This window comes from Protobothrops mucrosquamatus, unplaced genomic scaffold (assembly GCF_001527695.2).
Source record: "Protobothrops mucrosquamatus isolate PMUCROS unplaced genomic scaffold, P.Mucros_1.0 scaffold_240, whole genome shotgun sequence".
In the NCBI taxonomy this organism is placed as follows: domain Eukaryota; kingdom Metazoa; phylum Chordata; class Lepidosauria; order Squamata; family Viperidae; genus Protobothrops; species Protobothrops mucrosquamatus.
The window spans coordinates 17,695-43,116 of NW_015386316.1; the positions used below are offsets into that span (position 1 = coordinate 17,695).

At 41.8% G+C, this 25,422-nt stretch overlaps 3 protein-coding genes across 3 annotated transcripts in view; all 3 read left to right on the forward strand.

Annotated features, from left to right (window-relative positions):
* Window positions 1-1,715, forward strand: part of LOC107300672 (pulmonary surfactant-associated protein D) — an 8,952-nt gene extending 7,237 nt beyond the window's left edge. Inside the window, exon 5 of the mRNA XM_015829980.1 lies at window positions 914-1,715. Coding sequence (XP_015685466.1) covers window positions 914-1,293 — 380 coding nt within the window. The 3' untranslated portion in view covers window positions 1,294-1,715. The remainder of the gene's footprint in view (window positions 1-913) is intronic.
* A 5,778-nt stretch (window positions 1,716-7,493) lies between these two features.
* Window positions 7,494-14,747, forward strand: LOC107300729 (mannose-binding protein). The gene is made up of 5 exons (XM_015830033.1): window positions 7,494-7,571; window positions 8,623-8,824; window positions 9,561-9,668; window positions 10,968-11,051; window positions 14,327-14,747. The coding sequence occupies exons 2-5, from the start codon at window positions 8,632-8,634 to the stop codon at window positions 14,698-14,700; spliced, it is 759 nt and encodes a 252-aa protein (XP_015685519.1). The 5' UTR covers window positions 7,494-7,571; window positions 8,623-8,631; the 3' UTR covers window positions 14,701-14,747.
* A 9,733-nt stretch (window positions 14,748-24,480) lies between these two features.
* LOC107300661 (pulmonary surfactant-associated protein A-like) overlaps window positions 24,481-25,422 on the forward strand; it is a 5,759-nt gene continuing 4,817 nt past the window's right edge. The window contains exon 1 of the mRNA XM_015829971.1: window positions 24,481-24,655. Coding sequence (XP_015685457.1) covers window positions 24,481-24,655 — 175 coding nt within the window. The remainder of the gene's footprint in view (window positions 24,656-25,422) is intronic.

Below are 25,422 nucleotides of genomic sequence, written 5' to 3' on the forward strand. Positions count from 1 at the left end.
TAATAATAATAATAATAATAATAATAATAATAATAATAATAATAATAATAATAATAATAATAATAATAATAATAATAATAATAAAGTTGGAAGGGACCTTGGAGGTCTTCTAGTCCAACCCCCTGCTCAGGCAGGAAACCCTATACCATTTCAGACAAATGGCTGTCCAGTCTCTTCTTAAAAACTTCCAGTGTTGGAGAAGGAAGGAAGGAAGGAAGGAAGGAAGGGAGGGAGGGAGGGAGGGAGGGAGGGAGGGAAAAAAGAATAACAGAATAACAGACTCGGAAGGGACCTTGGAGGTCATCTAGTCCAACCCCCTGCTCAGGCAGGAAACCCTATACCATTTCAGACAAATGGCTGCCTAGTTTCTTCTTAAAAACTTCCAGTGGGACAACCTGCCTCCAGAAGTTGTGAATGCTCCAACAGTGGAAGTTTTTAAGAAGAGATTGGACCACTATTTGTCTGAAATGGTAGAGCTTTCCTGCCTGAGCAGGGGGTTGGACTAGAAGGCCTCCAAGGTCCCTTCCAACTTTGCTACTCTACTCTACCCTACCCTACCCTACCCTACCCTACTCCACTCCACTCCACTCTACTCCATTCTATTAACTAAAGTTCAACACAAAGTAGATAAGGAGCAACAAATTCAAGATAAGATTGCACTTGGACTGTTGGTGGGAATGCAATGCCTCTAAGCTGATTATTATTAGATGACAGATTTGCTTTTTAATTCAAAAGTTATGTTGCACACTGGAGCATAGGCCCCTTGTTTGATGAGCTATTTCCCAGACCGTGTTTTATATTTTGCTGAAAAACTTTCCATTAAAGTGTCGTAGATGTAAATCCCGGCACATGGGCATGTTGCAACATAAACAAACATGGCATTTCAACGCTTTGCCATTCTCTCTCCTTCTAGTTATCCTGGCTCCCAACGGAGCAATTGTTGATGATAAAATTTTCAAAAGAGTTGACACTAGGGGCGATTTCCAGGCCGCCAAAAACAGCTGCAGATACATGGGTGGCAATCTCGCCTTGCCGAGGAACACGGCAGAGAACAGAGCCCTCCAAACAATAGTAGGATGGCGTAAGGAACAGGCAATTCTGGGAATCACTTACAGCACAACTGGAAACAGGTTTGAGGATCTGAATGGCCAGCCCCTAGTATTTTTCAACTGGGCTCAAGGAGAGCCGAATAACCTTGGCTACGAAAAATGCGTGGAAATGCACCCGGATGGGTACTGGCATAATAGAATTTGTGAGCTTGGCTGGTCAATCATCTGTGAATTTAAAATCTAAGAGACGTTGAGTTGGAGGAAAGAAAAGAATTCCAACACAGAGTTGAAAAAGGAAGCTTACTCTGTGCTTCACAGAGACAGTCTCTAGCAAAGAGCAAGTAAGTCTTAATCCAATAGTTTCCCCTGTTTTCAGCAAGGAGATCTGAAGTCAAGTTTTACTCCGTTGACTTCAACCTTGTCATTCCAACGGAAGTTGCCTTCTTCTAGCATCACACTCAAACCAAACATCTTGGAATCCTCAGTCCTCCTAAGAAGTCGGAAGCAGACTTGATGCTGCTTAGCTTTTACGATCCATCCTCAGATACATGCTGCCCTCTTCCAAGTCTTCTCTAGCTTAGCTTAGCTAGCAAAACTTGCACTGAAATGTAGCAATTATAGATCCATTTTCCCATCGTTTCTAAATAAACCCATTTCCTGCCAGCATCTGTTGCTTGAGACTCTATTTTTTTTTATTCACAATGAGAGGCAGCTTAATAGACATGGTCCTACAATAGTCTTGCTATATTTCCCTGAAATCTTTGGACAGTTACGCAAAGGATTCTTCGGAGCCTTGGTAGGGCTAGAATTCAGGGATATTCCCGTGAGTGAATATCATTTTGCACCAAAGGATCCGGATTTGAATTTCAAATTTATTACAGTAATTGTGTTGTGAGCCCAAGAGGTCAGAGGTGAACCCTAATAAATTCTAGCTAGCTTAGTAAAGGAGGTTTGGCCTGGTGGGTTAACCAAAAATTGGTTTAATATTGGGATGTTTGGTTGGAATTAAAATATTTGGATTGTATCACTGAAGATCCATGGGTCTAGTTAGCCTTAATTAATGATCAGCCTCCTCCTCCTCATTCTTATCCTTGATTTCTACATCCATTCCCAAATTAAAATTGCTTTTCATTACCTTACCCAACAAGAAAATACTGTATGAAAAAATAATAGTCTAAGCCAGGGGTAGGCAACCTTGGCCTTTTTATGACTCGTGGACTTCAACTCCCAGAATTCCTGAGCCAGCCATGCTGAGGGGAAACGGAGAGGTTTCCAAGCTGAGCCATGTTGGCTCAGGAATTCTGGGAGTTGAAGTCCACAAGTCATAAAGGAGCCAAGATTGCCTACCCCTGGTCTAAGCTAAATTTGAGAAAAAGGCAACGGGAAATGAAAATCAAGGGAATAAAATTCCTGTAGTTAGAAACAGCCATTTCTTGGATAGACTTACATTGAGGATCAAAGAAGAAGAAGAAAGATGCAGAATATTTTCAAACATGGAACCTATTTTATCAATGGCTGGAGAAACGGGATAGAGAGTGAGAACTTAACTTGTATTACTAAGCAAAACAAATCAAGCCAGACAATACATTGTTCATTAAGCACTAATGAATTATAATAAAAAAAATTAATAAAATATGAGCCAGCAGTGTGCTGCAGCTGCCAAAAAGGCCAACACAGTGCTAGGCTGCATTAACAGAGGGATAGAATCAAGATCACGTGAAGTATTAATACCACTTTACAACGCCTTGGTAAGGCCACACTTGGAATACTGCATCCAGTTTTGGTCACCACGATGTAAAAAAGATGTTGAGACTCTAGAAAGAGTGCAGAGAAGAGCAACAAAGATGATTAGGGGACTGGAGGCTAAAACATATAAGGAACAGTTGCTGGAATTGGGTATGTCTAGTCTAATGAAGAGAAGGACCAGGGGTGACATGATAGCAGTCTTCCAATATCTCAGGGGGTTGCCACAAAAAAGAGGGAGTCAAGCTATTCTCCAAAGCGCCTGAAGGCAGGACAAGAAGCAACAGATGGAAACTAATCAAGGAGAGAAGCAACCTAGAACTAAGGAGAAACTTCCTGATAGTTAAAACAATTAACAGCACCCAATGTTGTGTAGTAGGGTGAGGCTAGAGTTTCTTCCTGAAAAAGCTGTAGAGTAACTCACCAGTAGATTGCAAGGAAAAAGTTAGTTTTATTTCGGTTTCGGCTTCACCACCCTGAGCCAGAAATAGACTTTCACGGAAGCTCAGTGTTTCTCAACCTTGACAATTTTAAGGCATGTGGACTTCAACTCCCAGAATTCCACAGCCAGCATTGCTGGCTGTGGAATTCTGGGAGTTGAAGTCCACATGCCTTAAAATTGTCAAGGTTGAGAAACACTGCAAGCAAGGTTGAGAGAATATAAATCTCTAGAGTTTATTTCAGAGAGATGCAGCTTGTCAAAAGCACCTCTGCTCTCATGCAGTGTTAATGAGACGTCCTTGGGGAAAAAAACAAAACCTCAAGAACTGCCAGAAGATTTTGCAACAGCTGGATACAAGCAAATGTAGGAGGGGGGAAAGGAGCATGAATTGTTTCTATTTCTTACCAACTATATAAGTATAATAAAATGATTTTGCAACTTACATTAGTCTTTGGCTTTTTCTCTCTTCCCCCCCCCCCCAACTATAGACAGGTAAAACCTCTGAAAAAGTAAGTCTATAGCTTATTCTGCTAACTTCCTGTCCAAAGCTCTGGAAATCCTTCTGCACAGAAAGTACATCTTTTTGAGACAGGTCATGAGTGCCAGGATGCACAACGATATCAACGTCACAGTCCTTACTAGCATTCTTGACTATCTTAACAAAGCACCCTTTTTTTTTCTGCTGGCAATAAAGGACCAGGCAGACACCTCACTTCTTTCAAAATCTCCACCTCCTTTCTTAAATCGACACCTCTTGCGATTGACTCACCAACCAGAAGGTGGCTTCTCTCTTTAGATACCTTACTCACCACCCATGGCTGATTGGCAACACCTGATTCAGGCCTTCTCTTACCTAGGACAACTTCTTCCTCATGGACCACAAGGCCCTGCTCAGCTGAGTCACCATCATTATCACAAACAGCTGGACCTACCACCATAGTATCAAGTTCAGCAAAGGCACTATATCTGTTGGGCAAGGACACACCAAAGGCTCCATGTTTATGGTCCGCAGCTGGACGCCGCCAGATCCAACCATTGTCCACACTGCCCTTCTCCTGTGGGGTGTTTGTAGGAGAAGGAGGCAGCTCAACAGAACACAGTAGCTGAGTTGGCCAACTAATACCAGCCTGAAGAGCACAAACTAAAGAACACTAGAGCAGCAATCTGCCCATGTAAACTAGCCATCTCCTTACAGATAGGACAAATATCCAAACTTAAAAAGAGAACCACAAAAAAAAACAACAGCTGCAAAACACGTGTTGCACTGAACCAAACCAGACATTCTCAAATAAAATAGCAATAACACAAGTACTCACCAAGGATGAACTTCTGCTGTTTTCAAAGTGTTGATGTTTAAGACTGCACTTTTGCTCAGATGCACGCTTCTGATTAGAAGGTCATATTCTCTTGTAGCCTTCCTGCTTTAGATGTAATAATAATAATAATAGTAATAATAAAGTTGGAAGGGACCTTGGAGGTCATCTAGTCCAACCCCCTGCTCAGGCAGGAAACCCTATACCATTTCAGAAAAATGGCTGTCCAGTCTCTTCTTAAAAACTTCCAGGGTTGGAGCATTCACCGCTTCTGGAGGCAGGTTGTTCCGCTGGTTAATTGTTCTAACTGTCAGGAAGTTTCTCCTCAGTTCCAGGTTGCTTCTCTCCTTGATTAGTTTCCATCTGTTGCTTCTTGTCCTGCCTTCAGGAGCTTTGGAGAACAGCTTGACTCCCTCTTCTTTGGGGCAGCCCCTGAGATACTGGAACACTGCTATCCTTCTCTTCATTAAACTAGACATACCCAATTCCAGCAACCATTCCTTATATGTTTCAGCCTGTTTAGTTGTTTGCTTCGCATGCTGTTAGGCCCACAAGCCACTAGCTTGATCCAACAGACATAGTCTCAGTTCTCTCCAACTTGTGTTAAGCCACTCCTCCCAGCAACCTCTGGTGTTATGGAAATACAATCAGTGACTCAATGCCCAGGTGGCTAGCTTGATCCAATGGACCAAGTCCCAGTTGTCCTCAGCTTGTGTTGAGCCAATCCACTCAGCAACTCTGGTTCTCTGCAAATGAAAATGTACAGTAAATGAAATCAGTCAAAAAAAAAACCCTAAAATTGCAAGAAAGGGAAAAACATGTAAAAGAGTAATAGAAATTGTCTTCCAAAGTAGCTTCCAATCTTTTCAGTATAATTAGAAATTGACTTCTCACTCTATAATTACAGCCTAGTTCTCTTCCTTCTGCTGTATAATCTTGTCTAATTGTCAAAATCATAAATCATAAGTTCATTTTCTTTCCTTTTTATGTAAAAAGTCCGTAAGGGATTTCTAATAATCAATTATCATAAATATTATCTTTTCTCTGATCAAAGAAGTCATTTTGGCCATCTCAGCAAGTTCCGCCATCAACCATTCCTCCACTGTGGATAATGCCAAGTCTTTCCATCTTTGTATATATACAATAATCTGTTAATCTAATAGTTGTTTAATGTTAGATAGAGTATGGTTACTGTATTGTTAACCCTGTGATTGGCTCTGGGAAGTGGGGGGGAGGGAGGGAGGAGGGGAAGGGTGGGTTCTGGGAAGGGGGGGAGTTATATTGTAAAATTGTTATAAAATTTTCAATTAAAAAAAAAAAATCTCACTGTAACTATCGCATACAAAAACAATGTTATGTGACATTTTTTTCCCCAATTGTTTGTCCGCCAATCCCAAGGAGAAGATTTCTGGTCTCAACTGGGTATTAATCTTTAAAGTCCTCTGAATTTGAATTCGGAATTTCCTACCTTTTTTTTACAGATTCACTAAACATAACAAAATGTCCCTTCGTGCTTCTTCAGATTTCCAATGTAATGTTTGAAGTGCCTTTATACATTCTGTACAATTTGTCTGGTGAACCATCCCAATGTCACATCATTAAAAAAAAAAAACACCTCTTTACAGTTTACAACATGACGAAAATGTAAATCCTTTCATCCACATATTGTTCCATCTGAATATTCTAACCAGAGTTTTTAGCCCATTTTATCATATACTGTATGCTTTCACTTCTGTTACAAATTTCAGCAAAAATTTGTACATTTTAGCAGTTACATGTTCATCCTTTCGATGCAATTCTATTTCATGTTCAATGTTTTACAATGTTGGAAACCATAAATTCTTTTTTCTGCTTTAAACCGTTCTAATAACTGTAAGTAAGAGAACCATTGACAACTATGCCCCTCTATCACCAGTTTTCACCAGCTTCAAAGAGTTTGAAAATGTTGAAGCTTTAGTCGAAGATTCTAGCCAAAGATTTGATCTATATTTATTTGCAACTGTGAATGGATTTCGGTTTGGATGGAATCATATTTTGGCAATGAATTGCTACTCAGGGGATGAAATGAATGAATGAATGAATGAAGGAAGGAAGGAAGGNAAAGAAAGAAAGAAAGAAAGAAAGAAAGAAAGAAAGAAAGAAAGAAAGAAAGAAAGCATAAAAATTCCGAAAAAGAAAAAAAAAGACCTTTTTACAAGAACTAATGTTTGGTCAGAAATACAAAACCAACTATAATTCAGGGTTAAGCACTCATTCAACTAAGCCTTGGGAAGGCCAAGAGGAATTGATAAACTACTCCTGAGAAGAAGAAAAGGTAAAAACAAAGAGGCACTTTAATTCATGGACAGTGAGAAAGTTCTCTTCACTGGGATAAATTGAGATTGTTTAAAGAAGGACTCTGAAAAATATCTGCCGCTTTGATGTGTATTCTGCTCTGCTTTCTCACAGTTTACTTATCCCGGGAGCTTCCAGGAAAGAGTTTGGCCGTGGATGTAACAAACGCAGCCTCGGAGTTGCAACATGTGTTTCGTGGACTCCGAGTCTCAACATTTTGACCCCTTTTTTTTACACTTTGGGTAACTGGAGAGGGTTAAAAGCCACATATATCTTTAAGCCACCCATTGGACTGCTCAAAGAGTTGGGTTGAAGTGGTTTATAAGCCTAATCAATCAATCAATGTCAGTCTGTCAGTCAATTCTAAATTGATGGACGGACTGGTTGGAACTGAGCCCTGTGCAAATTGATCTGACCTGTCAACTGACAATGGTTTTGTAATAAATAAATGGGGTGAAAGTTTATAGTAAGGGGCTGCATGCATGCCAGTAAGCAGAACTATGCAAAGATTGGTTTTGCAATCCGATATCTTGAGCAACAGCAGTGGTGAAATAAAACGCACATCTGCATGGGTTTCTCTCTTGTGTTCTTTCCTGCTGTTGAAAAGAGAAGAGAATTTACTCCTCCTGGATCAACGTCCATCTTTTTCCAGGGTGAAGAAACTGCTTTAGCTGATCGAGAAACACTCTGGTAAGCCACGCTGACTTCATATTCAACTCAGACTCTGCTCTGTCAATGTTTACAGCAAATCCTTCGCCATTCTGCTTCTATTCTCCTTCTTATGAGAATCTTGAACCAGAGATAATTATCGTATCTAGAGTACACATATTCTTCCGAACATTACGTTCTTACTTGATTTCACAAATATATTCTATTTCTCGTCCTGGTAGCTCCTCATGTACTAACAAAATGTCTTTCGTGGTCACAAACCCGTTTCCATATTACAATTCAAAGCTATAATCTAACTGTTAATTTTCATTAACTTGTTTATGGTCCACATTGTAATGAAGTGAGGGAAGTTAAGGTTAGCCGAAGTTTAACTATTATGGTTATTAAAGGCTAAATTGGAACGTGGTAACTGGAATTAAGTAAAACTTGAAAAGAGGACTTGGAGATGAGTAAGTAAAATTTGACTGATAAATGTATTGATTGATTGATTGAGCTTTATCTAGAAATGTATTAACTATGTATAGACTAATTAAGGGAAATATTATTATTATTATTATTATTTATTAAATTTATATACCGCCCTATCTCCCTTACGGGACTCAGGGCGGTGAACAGGCGATACTAAAAACCACGATAAATATGCACAAGTTTCTGTTGTAATAGAGAGGGAATCTTAATGACGTAACCTGACATACATATGGATGATTTTGTTATTGGACTATTGATTTACCCTATCACCACGCTGCTTCCTAATTACCTGGATGTAAAAAATTGAAAAATTAATAAAACTTGTTATAAAAAAAAAGAAGAAGAAACTTGAACCAGAGGAATCCCTAAGATCTGGAGAACCTGGGTTGAATGGCTGATTAAACTACTCAACGATGTTGCTACTTGGTTTATTTGTTTATTTCGCACGTGCCATCTCTACTTGGTGAATGTGGTTGACAGGTGTGTGTAGCTTTGAACATTATCCAGATACCCCATGCACTTTATTTTGGTCTCTGAACTCTAAATAATGAATCAAACCAGCTAACTCCAAATAATCTCTCCTTAACTTTGTTCTTGATCCAAGGTATCAACAATGTTTTTCCTCCAAGTTTTCAAGACTTTGCTGCTGCTCTTCTCAGGAGCATCGCTGGCTTTGGCTGCTTCTCCGGAGACAAGGAGTCAGGATACAAATTCCTGCACAGTGTTGGCTTGTGGTAACCCAGGACTTGCTGGTTTACCGGGAAGAGATGGAAGGGATGGGGCCAAAGGAGAGAAAGGAGACACGGGTATAATTTCTGAAATCTTTCTCTCTCCCTCCCTCTCCCTTTCTCTCTCTCTCTCTCTCTCTCTACGTCCCTCTCTCTCTCCCTCTCTCTCTCCCCCCCTCTCTCTCTTTCTTTCTCTCTCATACACACGTACACAGTGTGCTCGTTACATAGCACTATGTAGTTAATCTTATTTCTGTATTTAAACAAAAAGAAAGAACCTTTAACAAAGTTCTTTGTTTTTTGACATGTCGGAAAACTGTCAGCTAGGCTGGAAGGAGGGGTTAAGTGAGGACCTAGCTTAGAGTCTTCCATAGCAGTAAGTGGCATAAACGTGACCTCCCCCGAGATCCATGAAGTTGGTCCATGTGGTCATTCCCAGGGGAAGAAGGCAAAGAGTCTGGGGAAAATTCTAGAATAAAGTTGCTTACTTGAGCTGTCCGAGAATGGCTCCAGTGGCTTGTGCCCGATAGCCTACCAGAATCAGAATACAGCTGGAAGGGAGATTGGAGGTCTTCTAGTCCAGCCCCCTGCTCAAGCAGGAGATCCTATGCCATTCCAGACAAGTGGCTGTCCAGTCTCTTCTTGAAAACCTCCAGTGATGCAACTGGTTCTTCGGCCTAGCAAAACCTCCTGTCATCGGCAAGCATCCTTTTGAGTTGGAGATGTCTGATGGATAAATGCTGCGGTTTGGCGAAGGAGATGGCTATCTTGGGAAAACGGAGTCCAAACAATGCTGCTTTGTCTCAAACCCTAGGCCTCCAAATGAAGGGTCAACAAGGAGTCCCCGGAAAGGCTGGTCCTTCAGGACCAAAGGGAAATGCAGGAGCCCCAGGCCAGAAGGGACAAAAAGGAGAAATGACAGGTAGGAAAGTGATGGTGAGTTTTGCCTGCATGAAAAGGAAGGGGAGTTTCTGATATTTCCAAGAAGAGCTCGGATATGGGGCATGTTGCAATGTCCATCCGTAGTTCTGTCTTTCTTGCTTCGCTCGCCTCATGTAACTTCTAGCAGGGAGGAAATCCTTGTCTCAAGTGTTAGAAGAACAAATGGAAATTTCTTAACAGTTCTAATTCAACAAAGATCTGAATTCCTGATTCAAGAAAGAGTCAGGCTACCTCGGTCAAACTGGGAACAATTTCTCAATTTGTAACTTATACTAATTGGGCTAGGCCAGGGGTAGGCAACCTTGGCTCTTCTATGACTCGTGGACTTCAACTCCCAGAATTCCTGAGCCAGCATGGGGGAACTATGGCCCCTTCATGACTCGTGGACTTCAACTCCCAGAATTCCTGAGCCGGCCTGGTTCAGCTTGGAAACCTCTCCCTTTCCCCTCAGCATGGCTGGCTCAGGAATTCTGGGAGTTGAAGTCCACAAGTCATAAAAGAGCCAAGGTTGCCTACCCTTGGCCCAAACCAGCATTTATTCTTTATTTTTATCTAAATCCTCTTATTTAACCTAAACGTTGACAAGTATTAAAATTATTTTAACGACGATGTGTTTTTTAAGCAGCCCTCCTTTATCTTTATACATCTATCCCCCGATGAACAAAGACAAGTAAATAAAAGCATTGCATTTATAAAATGCAGCAGTCCACACAGATCTGTCAATATGTACACTAGCCAGTGCTAGATCTGTCAAAACCTACATTCGGGGTTTGCATTGAGCTACGATTATAGGGGCTTCGTTTGCCATAAGCTGTTTCTCATTGGGTTATTTATTTATTTATTGGGGTGGGGGGGACATCTTGGTTCTCACAGTGCAATACAGATTTCTCTGGTCTAGATATAATAGGCCAGGGTGTCCAACCTTCGCAACTTTAAGACCTGTGGGCTGCAACATCCAGAATTCCCCAGCCAGCATGGGAGTTGGAAGTCCACAAGTAAGTCTTAAAGTTGTGAAGGTTGGACACCCCCGCCCTAAGCAGATAAAATGGGTGTGGGTAGGGAGTGGCTGAAATAGGTTAGCTAACCATTCAAAGTTGGATCTTCTTGGACTTCTTGCACAATTGTACGAAAGCCTCTAAAAGATGAAGTCTGGCGCTCTCCCGAGTCTCAGGAGGAGCTCACTTGAAGACCACGCAGGCAGGAATGAAAATAAATGGAAGTTTCGGGGTTTGATTAGATTTCCTTCTCTCTGTTTTGTTTTTTTTCTTCCCCTCTGTAGCTGTGGATACCGTTCAAAGGCAAGTTGCTGCTTTGGAAAAGACGGTCCAGACGTTACAAGCTCAACTCAGCAAAAGCCAAAAAAGTAAGGAAGAATGTGGGCATGTCAGCTGCTGGTTGGCGTTTGTGTTGCAACATCTGGGGGGGAGCCGAGAAAGTCATAATGAGCACTCGTTATTACTTGTTCCCTTCAACTCATTCCCTTCGATTCAGTGAAGAGGCAAGTAAGATTCTACATTTAGGCCAGAAAAACCAAATGTTTGGCTTTGTAGCAGTAACTGAAAGAGGGATCACTTAAATATGAGCCGGTAATATTGCAGCCACCAAAAAAGCCAACTCAGTCCTAGGGTGCATTAACAGAGGGATAGAATCGAGATCACGTGAAGTGTTAATACCACTTTACAAGGCCTTGGTAAGGCCACACTTAATTTTATTTTGTCAGGTAGGGCCAGTATTAATAACAGAATAACAGAGTTGGGAGGGACCTTGGGGGCCTTCTAGTCCAACCCCCTGATCAAGCAGGAGACCCTACACCATTTCAGACAGGTGGCTGTCCAGTCCTTTCTTAAAAACCTCGAGTGATGGAGCACCCACAATGTCTGAAGGCAACTTCTGTTCCACTGGTTAATTGTCCTCACTGTTAGGAAGTTTCTCCTTAATTCCAGGTTGCTTCTCTTTTTGATTACTTCCCATCCATTGTTTCTTGTCCTGCCCTCTGGTGCTTTGGAGAATAATGTGACCCCCTCTTCTTTGTGGCAGCCCCTCAGATACTGGAACACTGCTATCATGTCACCCCTAGTCCTTCTTTTCACTAGACTAGACATACCCAATTCCAATGGTTGGAAACTAATCAAACAGAGAAGCAACCTGGAATTAAGGAGAAACTTCCTAACAGTGAGGACAATTAACCAGGGGAACAGCTCGCCTCCAGAAATCGTGAGCGCTCCATCACTGGAGATTTTTAAGAAGAGGCTAGAAGGTCACTTATCTGAAATGGTATAGGTTCTCTTGCTTGAGCAGGGGGCTGGACTAGAAAACCTCCAAGGTCCTTTCCAGTTCTATTCTATTCTATTCTATTCTATTCTATTCTATTCTATTCTATTCTATTCTATTCTATTCTATTCTATTCTGTTCTGTTCTGTTCTGTTCTGTTCTGTTCTATTCTATTCTATTCTATTCCTGCAAATGTTCTTCGTATGTTTATCCTCCAGTCCTCTAACCATCTGTGTTGCTCTTTTCTGCACTCTTTCCAGAGTCTCTATCTCTTTTTTATAATATGGTGAGCAAAACTGGATGCAGCATTCCAAGTATGGTCTTCCTAAGGCTTTATAAAGCGATACTGATACTTCAAGTCTGTTGAGATCCTTCTGGATCTTAAGTCTATCTTCTGGAGTGTTTGCTATTCCCACCAGCTTGATGTCGTCTTCATTCTTCCGTCATCTAAATCATTTATGAAGATGTTGAAGAGTACTGGGTCTAAGACAGAGCTTTGGGGTGCCCCACTGCTTACTTCCCTCCACGTAGATACAGTTATGCATACATTCGTGTAAGTGTGATTTTGCCCAGTTGAGGTGACAATATTTATTTGTGTTAGCTGATCTCAAAAGAAACGCCAACAAGAAAATAACAAGAAGACACCGCCCATTCTTTTTAACTTCCATTAGATATTGATCCTGACAACTTTTCAAGCCACATAAATATTTCCCCCTTTATCCACCCCATGCTTTTGAATTTCCCAAAAAACTCCTTGAAGAGCATTCAAGATGTTTAAACCTGGCTGCAGATAAATAAGAATGCCTGCAGGGAATATAATCAATGAGCAAAGTGCTTTGCAGAATACACATATATATCCAGTTCCTGGAGGGGAAAATAAATCAAACTAACAACATCTCTGTAAGGAAGGCAAGAAAGCTATAAGGATTAAGAACTCTATAGGTAACATAAATCCCTGGCTAAGCCCTAATGATTTCTGGACAAAATTGAGTGTTGCATTTGTCTAGATCCAGTTACAGCAGAGTTTCCCAACCTTTTGGGCACCTGGGACCGGTTCCTTGGAGAAAGGTTTTTCCGTGGACCGGAGAGTGCATGGTTTTGTGTGCATCCCACGGATGGGGTTTTGCTTGTTTGTGTGGACCAGTTGCTGGCATGCTGCGGCCCGATACCGGTCCATGGCTGAGGGGTTGCAGACCCCTGAGTTACAGGATTGGAAAAGGTGAACTTGTGGCCCTGGTTAGTCCTTGCACGGAGAATAGTCTTCGCTGGGAAATAAACCACACTGAAGAAGGCAGTGACAAACCTGGTTAGCTGATGGACCTGATTAGTCCTTGCATGGAGACTAGGCTTGGCTGGGAAATAAACCACAGTGGAAAAGGTAGTGACAAACGTGGTTGACTGGTAGACCTGGTTAGTCCTTGCATGGAAAATAGGGTTTGCTGGGAAATAAACCACAGTTGTAAAGGCAGTGGCAAACTTGGTTAACTGGTAGACCTGCTTAGTCCTTGCATGGAGAATAGGCTTTGCTGGGAAATAAATCACAGTGAAGAAGGCAGTGACAAACCTGGTTAACTGGTAGACCTGGTTAGTCCTTCCATGGAGAATAGGCTTTGCTGGGAAATAAATCACAGTGAAGAAGGCAGTGACAAACCTGGTTAACTGGTAGACCTGGTTAGTCCTTGCATGGAGAATAGTCTTCGCTGGGAAATAAACCACAGTGAAGAAGGCAGTGACAAACCTGGTTAACTGGTAGACCTGCTTAGTCCTTGCATGGAGAATAGGCTTGGCTGGGAAATAAGCCATTATAAATCATTTTGACATGGTTGCCAGCTCAATCTCTAAACCAGTGGTTCTCAACCTGTGGGTCGGGACCCCATTTGGGGTCGATCGACCATTTCACAGGGGTCGCCAAGCAAGGCTGTCCGCCATTTTTTTGTCCGCCATTTTTTTTGTCCGCCATTTTTTTCCCCTTTTCCGGCGGGTGCCTTACCTCCCTTGGGCTGGGCCAGCTGGTGGTTGGCCTGCTCCGTCTCTGCCACTTGCCAGCTACGCCTCGGCCGGCGCAGGGGGCAGAACCACGCATGCACGGCGCTCCCGGGCAGGGAAAGTCCTCGACTTACGATCGGTTGGGTAGTCCTTGACTTACGACCGGTTTAGTCCTCAACTTATGACCGGTTTAGTCCTCGACTTACGACCGGTTGGGGTCGCGGCATTAAAAAGGTTGAGAACCACTGCTCTAAACTAAGTTAGAAGGAAACCTGTCAACGTGCAGCTTCAGGGTTTGCCTTGAGCTGCGTTTATTCATTCGCCAAAAGCTTGTTTTCACAGCGATTTATTTCTTCTTCTTTTTTATTTCCCGGAGCCTAGTCTTCGCCATGCAGGGGGTGACCACCGTCGGAGGGAAGAGCTTCGTTTCCACCGGTCGGAGCGAAAACTTTGCAAACGGGAAAGCTCTCTGCAGCCAGGCCGGCGGTGCTCTGGCGGTCGCCACGAACGCGGCTGAGAACGCGGCCTTGACGGCAATGACCAAGTGGCTTGGCAAGCACATCTACCTGGGTATTAGTGATCTCCAGACGGAAGGCAAATTCGTGTATTTGAATGGACAGCCGTTGAGGTACACCCACTGGAAGAGTTCAGAGCCCAACAACTTGAACGAGGAAGACTGTGCGGTCCTCCTTGAGACCTCCCAGTGGAATGACATCGGCTGTGATCACCAAACACTCATCATTTGCGAACTCTGAGCTACACTAGTGGCCCAAATTGTGGGAACTTTTTGGGGAAAGGGTATTTTTGAGGTTTGGTGGCTAATAACACCACTTTTTTTGGGAGGGGGAGTAGTACCATAAAATTATATATATCACTGGAAAGATAATTTAATCAAGAACGTAACGCAACAAAGTTTGTTCAATTATCTGTACTGTATTCTGTGAAACGTTTTAGCCAAATAACCAGAAAAAGGAAGCACAACTTGCTTAGGTTGATCTCAGGTAGCTTTCCTTCATCCGATGGTAGCCAATGAGCGTGAGTGTTTAGAGAGCCAATCAGGGGTCATCTTGTTTTGGCAATGAGCCAATCAGATCACGGTAGGATTCAGTGATTGATGTCCTGTATTGAAGCTGAGAGGAGGACATTTGTCAGTGTGTTATGTGATCTCTATCAAGTTGTTTGTGGTGTTTTTTGTGTTCTTTCATTGAGTGAGCTTGTAAAACGTAATAAAATTAAAGTCATGGTGCAAAGAGTTGACTGGTCGCCCAGAAAGCGATGTAAAATAGTCTTATTAAGTGAACAAGGCTACAGTTGTAAAGAAATTAGAAGAAAAATGGGTGGAAACTTAACCAAAGGTGGCATTTCTACTGTACACTTTTCCCAAAGGTTTTCCACAATGTTGGCCACTACTGTATATAATAATAATAATAATAATAATAATAATAATAATAATAATAATAATAATAATAATAATAATAATAATAATAATAATAATAATAATAATAATAATACAGAGACCTACAAATAGAAATAGAAAGAGTGTGGCAAAAGCAAGCAAAAGTAGTACCAATAGTAATAGGCGCCTTAGGTGCAATTCCAAAACAACTGGAGCACCACTTGAACACCATTGGCATTGACAAATTCGCTATTTGTCAATTGCAAAAGGCGGCCTTACTAGGAACTGCTTCCATCCTGCGACGATATCTGTAATACCATCAAACATCCACATCTGCCTATCCCAGGTCCTGGAAAAGGACTCGATAGGTAGACAAAATGCCAAATCCAGTCTGAACATCTGGCTGACTGTGCGATGATCCATAATAATAATAATAATAATAATAATAATAATAATAATAATAATAATAATAATAATAATAATAATAATAATAATAATAATAATAAAGTTGGTAGGGACCTTGGAGGTCATCTAGTCCAACCCCCTGCCCAGGCAGGAAACCCTATACCATTCCCGACAAATGCCTGTCCAGACTTTTCTTAAAAGCCTCCATTGATGGAGCACCCACAACTTATGAAGGCAACTTCTGTTCCACTGGTTGATTGTCCTCACTGTTAGGAAGTTTCTCCTTAGTTCCAGGTTGCTTCTCTCCTTGATCAGTTTCCAATCGTTGTTTCTATCTGGTAGTCTAGTCATATTATTCACGTGTATTAATAATTTTGTGGGGGGGGGAGATTGAAAGTTTATTCTTATCAAAGCATTTAAGAGGAGTAGACTTCTTACTCTTTCAGAAAATTAAAGCGCCAGTTACAATATAGGAATTTGGGACCTACACTGATAGATTAATAACCAAAGACTCTATGAAAGGATTTCTCCTCTTCCTTTACAAGCACAGAATGGCTTGGACGTTGTTTCCGTACCAGTAGCGTCCCATAGTTTATACAACATTCAGATTCACCCGTCACACTCATACACACAAACACAAACACACTCACAAAGACAAAAAAAAAAGTGTTCTGATCTTCCACACACTGGCAAGAGCAGTAAAATATTGAGACGGTAGGACTGGCCTGTTTAGGAGAAGAGTTTGGCTCCCCCCTAGTGGTCACAGCATTTGAAATGTGGATTTACAGGCGGCTGTTACGTAGAAGCTGGGTTGAAAAGATCGGAAATGAGGAGGGGATCAGCCGCCTGGGAAAGCCAAGGGAAATCATCAAAACAATTAAAAAACGAAAATTAGAATATTTCGGACGTGTGATGCGACACCCAGAAAAATACGGCATACTCCATTTAATCCTCCAGGGAAAGATGGAAGGCAAACGAGGTCCAGGCAGAAGAAGAACATCGTGGCTTCAAAATCTAAGGGACTGGTTTGGACAAAACTCAGCAGCACTTTTTCGTGCGGCTGCTGATAAAAACAGGATTGCCAACATGACCGCCAACGTCCGATAATGGATATGGCACAAGAAGAAGAAGAAGTGGTCACCTTCAGAATTATACCTGCGCTTCTCTATGCATCGTGTGATAGGAGTCCCTATGGTAGACATGTCAAACTCACGACGTCACGCGATGTCGCGCGACGTATCAGAGCTTTTTCCCCATTGCCGGCAATGGGGTGGGCGTGGTTTCATTGTGAAGTGTCCAGCCCACGGGCCGGCAGTTTGACACCCTTGCCCTCTGGGGTCTGCTATAACAGGGGTCCCCAACCCCTGGTCCGTGGACCGGTACCGGGCCACGGCATGCCGGCAACCGGGCCACACAAACAAGCAAAGCCCCGTCCGCAGGATGCAAACAGCACACAAAACCACACCTCCTCCAGTCCGTGGAAAAGTTTTTCTCCACGGAATTGGTCTCTGGTGCCCAAAAAGTTGGGGAAGCACAAGACTAATTTCTTTAGGCAGTGCAATGTTTATTGTTCTTTTATACTTTATACTTGATGTGTGGTTGCATTGCCACGTTTTCAAAAATTGGTTCATAATAACGCTGATAATAAAGTATCTACATATCCTATGTCTTTCAACCACTTTCAAACAAATAAAACTGGCTGGAGTTATAGATCTTTCCTAGTTAAAAGATGCGACAAACCAAATCAAAGACCAAATCTATTCCATTCCATTCCATTCTATTCTACAATGTCTCTTCTCTTCTCTTCTCTTCTCTTCTCTTCTCTTCTCTTCTCTTCTCTTCTCTTCTCTTCTCTTCTCTTCCCTTCCCTTCCCTTCCCTTCCCTTCCCTTCCATTCCATTCCATTCCATTCTATTCTATACAATGTCTCTTCTCTTCTCTTCTCTTCTCTTCTCCTCTTCTATTCTATTCTATTCTATTCTATTCTATTCTATTCTATACAATGTCTCTTCTCTTCTCTTCTCTTCTCTTCTCTTCTCTTCTCTTCTCTTCTCTTCTCTTCTCTTCTCTTCTCTTCTCTTCTCTTCTCTTCTCTTTATTTAAATGAGTTGAATCGTAGCTTGGCCAGACAAGGCCGTGCCGAGATCATCTGAGCTTTTGTGACTTGTGCTACGGCAGACTTCTAACAACTTAACAGCCACACATCGTGCTGTTCACAGTTGTTGGGGGACTGTACAAAAAGATTTCGTATTGTCAACAGGCTGTTCTTTTCATTCAGTGCCAACAGAACACTGGGAGGGAACAAGAGTCAGCACCTGATAAACTTCACAATGCATTATTTTTCAGAAACAGCTATCCGCGTGACTCAGATGTGTACTGAACATTTCCCAGCCTGAACAAACAAATCCTTTTAAAAAAAAAAAGTCTTAAATAACACAAATTATTTAGAGACGGCTTTCTTTTCTCAGCCATTAAACTTTATGAAGAGTCTCTGCTCGCCATTTACTTTTGCATTAATTATACATTAGCAATCTTTGCACCAATTGAAGCTCAGGCATATGGTGCTAATGGAGTTTTTATAGGGGCTCTGATTAGGCAATTTGTACAAAGAAGAGGGACTTTTTTTGTTTGTTGTTTTTTTTTTTAAGCTGCAAATTTCACAGGTGTTTTGAACTGCAACCAATTTTGGTTACCGTACTACAAAAAAGATGTTGAGACTTTGGCGAAAGTTCAGAGAAGAGCAATTAAAATGGTCAAAGAACGGCTGCGGGACTTGGGTTTGGCTAGTCTAGAGAAAAGAGGAAACAGGGGCGACATGACAGCAGTATTCCAGTATTTGAGGGGCTGACACAAAGAAGAAGGGATCAACTTATTTTCCAAAGCACCAGAGGGCAGGAGAAGAAACAATGGGTGGAAACTGATCAAGGGGAGAAGCAACCTAGAACTAAGGAGAAATTTCCTGACAGTGAGGACAATTAACCAGTGGAACAGAAGTTGCCTTCAGAAATGGTGGAAGTCTTTAAGAAGAGACTAGACAGTCACTTGTCTGAAATGGTATAGGTTCTCTTGCTTGAGTGGGGGGGGGGCTGGACTAGAAGACCTCCAAGGTCTATTCTATTCTATTCTATTCTATTCTATTCTATTCTATTCTATTCTATTCTACAATGTCTCTTCTCTTCTCTTCTCTTCTCTTCTCTTCTCTTCTCTTCTCTTCTATTCCATTCCATTCCATTCTATTCCATTCTATTCTATTCTATACAATGTCTCTTCTCTTCTCTTCTCTTCCATTCCATTCCATTCTATTCTATACAATGTCTCTTCTCTTCTCTTCTCTTCTCTTCTATACAATGTCTCTTCTCTTCTCTTCTATTCTATTCTATTCTATACAATGTCTCTTTTCTTTTCTTCTCTTCTTTTCTCTTCTCTTCTCTTCTCTTCTCTTCCGTTCCATTCCATTCCATTCCATTCTATTCTATTCTTCTATTCTATTCTATTCTATTCTATTCTACAATGTCTCTTCTCTTCTCTTCTCTTCTATTCTATTCTCTTCTATTCTATTCTATTCTATTCTATACAATGTCTCTTCTCTTCTCTTCTCTTCTCTTCTATTCTATTCTATACAATGTCTCTTCTCTTCTCTTCTATTCTATTCTACTCTATACAATGTCTCTTCTCTTCTCTTCTATTCAATTCTATTCTATTCTATTCTATTCTACAATGTCTGTTCTCTTCTCTTCTCTTCTCTTCTCTTCTCTTCTATTCTATTCTATTCTTTTCTATTCTATTCTATTCCACCTTAGTTAGGACTACCACATTGCAGCAGGAAAAATCCAGAAGACCACTCTGGGCTAATCTCTTTGCTGCTCCTTCCTCCTGGTCGTGCCAGTTTTGACAACTTCAGGTTGTTCCAAAATTGCAACCAGGCCAGAAGCTAGCCTGGAATGGAGCTGATTATTCGGTTTCATTTAGACTGATGTCAGGGGCTTAGTGATTTATAGCTGAGGTGAGCGGTGACCTTTTCCAAGTGCCATATCCGGAAAGGTGAGAATTCAGTCCTGGCTACCTAACAAAAAGGGCACATTTGAGGGTGGGCTCAAAGGGAAAGGGTCTTCACGCTATCAATCACACGTCTAGTTTGGAAGCTTTGTTGTAATAGTTGTGAAAGAGCACGAGGACAGAGAGAGACATTATTCAGGCTAAAAGACAAACAAATGTGCTTTCCTCTTGGGAGAGATTTTGGGGAAATCCCAAGGATTCGGTCTGTGGTTGATCTTCCAGAGCGAATCAACCCATCACCTTAATGATTTGACGTTCACAACGGACGTGTTCAACGACTCAAAGTCTGCACTGATGAAAGAAAGAAAAAACCCTCAAAATAAATGTCTCCAATCTGCAAAAAGTCAGGAAGTGGTATCTGTTTGCCTCCCATCCTGACTATTCTGGATACGATGCTGCTTTCCTTTCTTTTTCCTTTTTTTTTTGTAATAATATTTTATTCATTTTCCAATTTTACATTTAAGTATTTAAAAAGCAATGTGGTGACTGGGTTAATCAATAGTTCGATTACAAAAGCTTTAGTACTAATCTCAAGTTACAACATCAAATATTTCTTCTCTTTTTCCCTTAACATTTACTATCTCGTATTCAATGTATGGCTGTGAAAGTTGGACCATAAGAAAGGCTGAGTGCCAAAGAATGGAGGCCTTTGAACTGTAGTGCTGGAGAAGACTCCTGCGAGTCCCCTGGACTGCAAGGCGATCAAACTGGTCAGTCCTAGAGGAGATCAACCCCAACTGCTCTTTAGAAGGCCAGATCCTGAAGTTGAAACTCAAGTACTTTGGCCACCTAATGAGAAGGAAGGACTCACTGGAGAAGAGCCTAATGCTGGGAAAGATGGAGGGCAGAAGAAGAAGGGGACGACAGAGAATGAGGTGGCTGGATGGAGTCACTGAAACAGCAGGCGTGAGCTTAAATGGACTCCAGAAGATGGTAGAGGACAGGAAGACCTGGAGGAACATTGTCCATGGGGTCGCAATGGGTCGGACACGATTTTGCAACTAACAACAACAACAACATCTAGCAGGTCAAGTAAAATCACCATAGTCTTCACACCCCAAAATGACGGAGTTACCTATTATAGAATACTAGCTGTACCCGACCACGCGTTGCTGTGGCTCAGTCTGCGTGTGTTGCTTTTACGTCCAACAGATGGCGCTGTTTTTCAAAAAAGCATGTTTTTACCTGTCACAGGTGTGACATCTATATAATAGAAACATGCACGTATTCGAATGCAACGTTCTGTCAAAATTTCAAAGCAATCGGGGAAGAACTTTCGGAGATTTAAGATTTTGAACAAACAAACATTTACATTTTTATTTATATAGATTGAACATAGAATGATAGCGTTGGAAGGGACCTTCTAGCCCAACCCTCTGCTCAAGCAGGGGACCCTACATCAAACAATGATTGTCCAATCTCTTCTTAAAAACCTCCAGTGATGGAGCACCCATAACTTCTGGAGGTAAACCATTTCCCTTGATCAATTGTTGTCACAGTCAGGACCAGGGCTTTTTTTCAGCCGGAACGCGGCNGAACGGCGTTCCGGCACCTTTTTCCGGGCCGGCCGCACCGGAAATAGCCCCTCCCACACCGGAAATAGCCCCTCCCAAATTTTACTTGCATTCCTGTTCTCTAAAGGGGCGGTCCTAGGGTTTGATGAGGGCGTGGCCAGGTTTGAGTTCCGCCACCTTTTCTCCGAGAAAAAAAGCCCTGGTCAGGACATTTCTCCTTAGTTCGAGGTTGGCTCGCTCTTCAATAAGCTTCCCTCCGTTACTTCTCATCCTGCTCTTGAAAGGTCAAAGGCCGCCTATGAAATCTGAGCAGATCTGATCCTGAAATAAAACTGATCATAGGATTTTACAAGAAGCTATTGGCCATTCCACAAACTCGGCAGGGATTCGTGGAAGATGTTTGCTGCGTAACAGGAGAGCTTTTTTCAGGAACGCCAGGGATTCTAACTTTTTAATTTAGCTAACTTTAAATAATTTGATTTGATTCTATTTTTTTTCTTTCATTTAATTGTGGGTGCTCCATTGCTGGAGGTCTTCAAGAAAAGGTTGGACAGCCACTTGTCCAAGATGGAACAATGCTTGGGTAGGGGTTTGGACTAGACGTCCCCCCCAGGTCCTTTTCAGCCCTATGGTTCCAATGGATTTGGGAGAATGTCTCGGGGGGAAATTATAGTTCCTTACAGGTTCCCCAAGCAGTTGAGTGATCATGTGGTGCCTGAATCAATAAACAGAAGCAACATGCAGTTCTTTGGATCAATGAACACAATGTTCTTTTCATTCAAAGCCAAGCTAAGATTACTGTTTTCCACTTGATCTACTCAAATTATGAGAGATGTTTACATTAAAGAAGTACTGCTCTTAATCTTCCCTGGTATTATTCAAGGAGAATACATACCTTAGGAAAACATCACACAGAAGAAAGCAGAAGATCAATGAAGCCTTTGTGTTTCTATAATGGCTGTTCTGAGAGTCATTGTTGACTCAGTTTAGTTCTGGTTGCAAGATTGGAAGTGTGCCCTAATGGCCTTGGTTTCAAGACACTGTTGTGGGTTTTTTTCCCCTCCCCTAAAGCAATCTTTGTAACTTCATATATTCAATATGTGTTGGGACCTTCTGGATTCCCAGCACATCTTCCGTATGTGAAGGAAAGCTTCTCTGGAAAAAAAATCATCAGAATTAAAATGTGGTCTACTTCTTCGTGATATGAAAGAGTATATCACCTTAGTTTTCATGGAGCAATGCTCTCTTCAATTAGAAAACTGCTAAAGTAAGGAAGAGGTCTAGATAGAACCTGACATTTCTGGAAGGAACCTCAGAGGTCTTCTAATCAAACCCTTTAATTGAGGCATGAGACCCTAGATCATTCTGGAAAATGACTGTCCAATCTGTCTCAAAGGTGCTTTTTCAGGAGGCAACTGGACTTTCTTGTTTTTTCTTTGAAGACATTTCGCTTCTCATCCAAGAAGCTTCTTCAGCCCTGACTGGACTGGTGGGGAATGGAAGGATTTATACTCCTTGCAGACAGCTGGTCATTTGCATTCTTTTAGAGAGCCGTTGAAGCCACCTGGAGGTTTGCCTGTGTCCTCAGGGTCACCTGAGACGTGCAAATGTGTGTGGAGCCTTCTTGGCTACAGGATGTTTTCTGCCCTGTATCCCTTCACTGTTGAACACAGGTGCAGGCCCGAATGACTCTCTAGGGTAATGAAACATCTGCAAGAAAACAACCAAGCTCAGAGACCACCAAGGGCCCCTCATGTCAACCCTGAGCTACAAATATTCTCCTCCATTGAAACTAGACCTTGTCTGTGTCGGCTGCCTTATGACTCACTACATTATTCCTTACGGGGGGGGGGGGAAATCTTTGGTACTCATCATTTTTGATACTCATCGCACCTCCGGGAATTAATTAATGATGAGTACCAAGATACCACTATATAGCAGGAAATAATCCACTTGGAGAAGAAATTTGATCTGCACTTTCACAATATGTAATTTTGTCCTCATGAGGGGTTTTTCACCCTATTTCAAATATTTGCCAAGTAAATCAACTTCACCCGTCTCTAGCTTCTCTTGCATTTTACAAGCACATACCAGATGTCCACTTAAGCTTGCTGTTTCCCAATCGTAAATGCAGTATAAATCAGATGCTTTCAAAACCATTCCTTCATATCACCTCGGCAAAGAATGGTAAGTTGACCTTGGAAATCAGAGTGATTTCAATTTGCATGTAGCTGCCAGTCTTATTCTTTTGGGTTTTGGAGATAATCCGTTACATTTTGCCTGGCCATCTTTATTTTCCTGATTAGGTGACTGGAGGCTAAAACGTATAAAGAACGGTTGCTGGAATTGCATAAGTCTAGTTTAATGAAAGATGGTAGAGGACAGGAAGATGGTAGAGGACAGGAAGACCTGGAGGAACGTTGTCCATGGGGTTGCAATGGGTTGGACACGACTTCGCAATTAACAACAACAACAAGTTTAATGAAAAGAAGAACTAGGGGTGACATGATAGCAGTCTTCCAATATATTAGGAACTTTCTAGAATGCTTCTCTCTTTGATTAGTTTCCATCCATTGAGGACAGGACGAGAAGCAACAGATGGGAAACTAATCAAGAAGAGAAGCAATCTAGAAATTTTCTGACAGAACAATTAATCAGTGGAACAATCTGCTTCCAGAAGCGGTGAATGCTCCATCACTGGAAGTTTTTAAGAAGAGACTGGACAGCCATTTGTCTGAAATGGTATAGGGTTTCCTACCGGAGCAGGGAGTTGGACTAGAAGACCTCCAAGGTCCCTTCCAGCTCTATTCTATTCTATTCTATTCTATTCTATTCTATTCTATTCTATTCTATTCTATTCTATTCTATTCTATTCTACCCTACCCTGCCCTACCCTACTCTATCCTACCCTATCCTACAATGCCCTACTCTACTCTACTCTACTCTACTCTGTTCTTTGTTCTGCTGAATTCTATGGCACATTGTTTTGTTGCTGGGTCAGGTAAACATAATGGGAACAAGCAACTTTGAGTGGCTGAACACAGCATTTGAAATGTTATCATTACAGTTTGGAATGTGTCATACGATGGGTGTCTCTTGTCCAGCAATGCTGAAAAATGTTAATGCACATTCTTTTTCTTTTCTTTTTTTTCAGCTAAGCAGAAATGACATTATTGACGTTTTTTTACGTGGCATCCATAGTGGCTATTTTTTACCAACCGTGTCATGGGCAGGAGGCCAACTGTTCAGGAGTTCCAGGAATCCCAGGGACCCCAGGAGCTAATGGGCTGCCTGGAAGAGATGGACGGGATGGCATGAAAGGGGATCAGGGACCACCAGGTATATATATGTGTATATATGTGTGTGTGTGTGTGTGTGTGTGTGTGTGTGTGTGTGTGTGTGTTCTGCTCTTAAGGGTTATACGTCTTTGACTGAGAACTGATTCACGTTCCTCAAATTGTGGGGAACAGCAATGGATGGTGGTGATGACATGTCCTTAAGTGATAAGGTTGGCTCAGTTAGCTATAACTACAGAAATCTTGAGTGCCATCATTTTGCTAAAATGATAGTGAAATCAGGGTATGCCCACTGGATTGATGGCTGTTCTTCCTGCTTCAGTCAGAGGAAGGATACATGCAATTATTGTAACTAAGAGAGAGATGTTTCTCTGTGGTGGAATCCCACAACTGCACATATTTATATTTTGTTAGAAAGTGGTCAAAATATAATACCTCCAACTGTGGACTTCTAACTCATCCTTCCGTGTGTGTGTGTGTGTAGAGATAGAGATAGAGATAGAGATAGAGATAGAGATAGAGATAGAGATAGAGATAGAGATAGAGATAGAGATAGAGATAGAGATAGAGATAGAGATAGAGATAGAGATAGAGATAGAGATAGAGATAGAGATAGAGACAAATGAGAGATGAGAGAGGCAGAGAGAGACAGAGAGAGACAGAAAGAGAGAGGGAGGGAGAAGGAGAGGGACAGAGAGAAAGAGGGAGGGAGGGAAGGAGGGAAGGAGCAAGAGAGAAAGAGAGAGAGAGAGAGAGAGAGAGAGAGAGAGAGAGAGAGAGAGAGAGAGAGAGAGAGAGAGAGAGAGAGAG

Excerpts from the sequence above, each read along its gene's own strand:
- LOC107300729 (XM_015830033.1), top strand. The coding sequence starts at position 8,632 with ATGTTTTTCCTCCAAGTTTTCAAGACTTTGCTGCTGCTCTTCTCAGGA. Across the intron at positions 8,825-9,560 it reads AGGAGAGAAAGGAGACACGG|GCCTCCAAATGAAGGGTCAA; the intron begins GTATAATTTCTG and ends CTCAAACCCTAG. Across the intron at positions 11,052-14,326 it reads ACTCAGCAAAAGCCAAAAAA|TCTTCGCCATGCAGGGGGTG; the intron begins GTAAGGAAGAAT and ends CCCGGAGCCTAG.